At 46.8% G+C, this 3,005-nt stretch overlaps 1 protein-coding gene across 1 annotated transcript; it reads left to right on the top strand.

The window, feature by feature from the left end:
* The first annotated feature begins 912 nt into the window (after nt 1–912).
* On the top strand, nt 913–2,212 carry ankrd9 (ankyrin repeat domain 9). Its single transcript, XM_005753860.2, has one exon. It carries the CDS (start codon nt 1,096–1,098, stop codon nt 1,921–1,923), a length of 828 nt encoding a protein of 275 aa, XP_005753917.1. The 5' UTR covers nt 913–1,095; the 3' UTR covers nt 1,924–2,212.
* The last annotated feature ends 793 nt before the right edge of the window (nt 2,213–3,005 follow it).

The following is a 3,005-nucleotide window of genomic DNA, read 5'->3' as shown; positions in this document are numbered from 1 at the left end:
GGTTCCCAGCCACATTTGATCCCCACCAGTTTCAATACAGGAAGAACAGATCAACAGAGGATGCCATAGCCCTCCATACAACCCTAACTCACTTAGAACAAAAGGACAGTTACATCAGGCTTCTTTTTATTGATTTTAGCTCAGCTTTTAACACCATCGTCCCTGCCAGGCTGGTAACCAAACTACACGACCTCGGCTTCCCTCACTCCACCCGTCTCTGGATCAAGGACTACCTCAGTGACCGCTCACAGAGAGTTAAAGTAGGGCCCCATTGGTCCTCAGCACTCAGCCTCAACACCGGCGTGTGTGCTGAGTCCCGTGCTATACACTCTATACACTCACGACTGCACCCCCACCCACCCGTGAAACACTATTTTTAAGTTGTGGACGACACAACTGTGATCGGGCTCATCACGGGGGAGATGAGTCTGCATACAGGGACAAAGTGGAAAATCTGTGATCATGGTGCAGCCGGAACAACCTGGTCCTCAACATGACAAAAACCAAAGAAATAATAGCTGACTTCAGGAGCAAATCTGACCCTCAGCCCTTACACATTAATGGGGACTGTGTGGAGAGGGTCTCTGAAAACAAAGACCACATGTATGATAAATCAGGAATTTTAAAGTGTTTGATTTAAAACTTAATGTTTTCATTTTAAATGTGAAAATCTAATCAGCATATTCCTCTGATCAATAATCAATCAATAATTATCTGTGTGATCACAGATAATAACCATTGATGTCTGCTCAGCTCAACATTTCTGTTCCTGTTTACTTTCGTCAGCAGTTTGAAGGCCACAATGTTCACTATGCAAGGAACTCCCCCCCGCCTCCTCCACCTCAACCCCTCAGTGGAAAATCAACACCCACAGGCAGCTGACAAGGGGGTGGGGGAGGAGTATAAAAGTGAGGAGTTGCTTAGAATGAAGGTTTGAATGAGACTGCTGGATTGGCTCTTAGCGTCGGCTGATTCAGACTCTCAAAGGTCCTCAGGTAGACACAGTCCTCCTCAGGACTCTTCATAGCACCTCACCTGTCATCAAACCTCCTCATTCATCCTCAGACCTTCTCGGACCTCGTCAGGTGTGCAGCGATGCCGTGGCTGCTGTCCTCTCAGCTTGACTATGTGTCTTCGTCTCCATCTGAGCGGCAATGTGAGCGGACGGCGTTCTCCTTCTATTGCTCTGTGCGGGAGCGACTTCCTGTCTGGCTGCTGGAAGACATGCGCTGCATGGAGGTCTTCTGCTGGGACGACGGCCACCCTCGAGCCTTCCTGCCATCAGAGGCGCTGCTTTACGCCCTCATACATGACCACCAGGACTATGCACAATACCTGCTCAACAGGTACTCTGTGAGCGCGCTCAGAGCGCCACGGTGCAGTTACTGCTGCTGTCGCGGCAGTGGGGCACCACACCTGAATATTGCGGTTCGCTATGACCGCTTGGTGATCCTCGGTATGATGATGGCAGCTCTGAAGAACTGTGGTGAGCAAACCAAGCGACAGGACTACCTGGACAGCTGCGGCGGCTGCTCGCACGTTGCAGATGCAGGAAAGAGTGCTGTGCAGCTAGCGGTGGAACTGTCGCACGCCGATTCTTTGCTGCTGCTGCTGGTCGAGGGTGCACGGCCCGACGGCCTCGACGCCGCTCTGCAGAGACTTGTTTCTTGTGACGTGTCGAAACGACACCACGCGCAGCGCTGTCTGGACTACCTGCTGCTCTTTCTGCCCAAACCACCATTGCTGCAGCGGCTGCAGGACGAACCGCAGCGCTGGCAAAGCCTTTTGGGAAAAAAAGTGTTCAGCTGGCTCCAAGGTGTGGCGCCGCCTCCCCTGCTGCTGCAGGCATTGCGTTCTTTGATGCAGTTTGGTGCAGACCGAATCAGCTTGCTGCCCGACTTCCTGCAGCTGCACAGCTGGTAGTGAGATCATATTAGCATGGAAATCCTCTTGTAATTGGACAGTGTGCCATTGACGTAAAGGGATGATGTAAATAGACTGAAAGCATCAGGCTTTAGGTCCCAGAGTATGGTGGAGCTGCCCTGAGATAAAGTTTAACTGCCAATCAGTTTCATTAGCTGCTTAGACAGGACACTGCTGGATCTCGAGGACACATGACAGGAAACAGCACACCTAATAAAACCTGAATAAACTGTAAATAAATTGTAAATAAACTGTAATAAAGTGTGATGGCGATAAAAGCCGAACCTTCCTGGCTGTGTTTGTGATCCTGATGATGGTTTAATTAATTTTAGATCAATAGTGCAGACTCTGGTGTATCTTTGTGAATCTAAATAATCAAGTTATTTTTTTATGTGCAGCAAAGCCCAAAGTTTTAAAATGGTCCTCCATAATCCAATAGGATGAAATCCTGAAATCTGGTTGAGACAGACAAAAAAGGATTATATGATCGAACAAGATCAGATAATCCAGGCCGGGTGTTTAGCTGAATCACACTGATTTGTGTTGTTCAAATTATTTTAGGATAAGATAAGATAAGTGTAAGGCGGAGGCAGATCTCCCGCCATGGCAGGGAAATTTGTGCATTACCTCAGTTTAGGTGCAGATGGCAGAAGAAAAATACAAAAAACAAATAAAATACAAACAAATAAAAAATAATTAATATACTATATACAATGGTGGCATACACAGTATGTGATTATGGATAAAGGGTTGTGGAAATATGCAAGACATAAATGTAACTATTCTACCATTACTATTACTATGTAAGTAATAGATAAGTATTTTACTTATAAGTATAGACATGTACACGCACACACGCACACACTAAATATACATACACATATACCTGCACACGTCCATACATATAAAAAGTGCAATATGCATGAAGTTTGACCGTGGATGTCCATAATGTCCAGTGACGTCGTGACTGAGGAGTTATAGACGCTAACTGCTGTTGGGAAGAATGATCTGCGACAGCGCTCCTTCCACTTTGATGAGATCAGGATTACTTACATCCATCCAGCAGGCTAAAACGACACTTG

Source organism: Pundamilia nyererei, unplaced genomic scaffold (assembly GCF_000239375.1).
Source record: "Pundamilia nyererei isolate P.nyererei 1_Seehausen unplaced genomic scaffold, PunNye1.0 scaffold00471, whole genome shotgun sequence".
NCBI lineage: Eukaryota > Metazoa > Chordata > Actinopteri > Cichliformes > Cichlidae > Pundamilia > Pundamilia nyererei.
The sequence above is the reverse complement of the archived record's forward strand: the minus strand, read 5'-3'. Positions and strand labels throughout refer to the sequence as shown.

Bases quoted from the DNA above. Each gene is read 5' to 3' on its own strand.
- ankrd9 (XM_005753860.2), top strand. From the start codon at position 1,096: ATGCCGTGGCTGCTGTCCTCTCAGCTTGACTATGTGTCTTCGTCTCCA.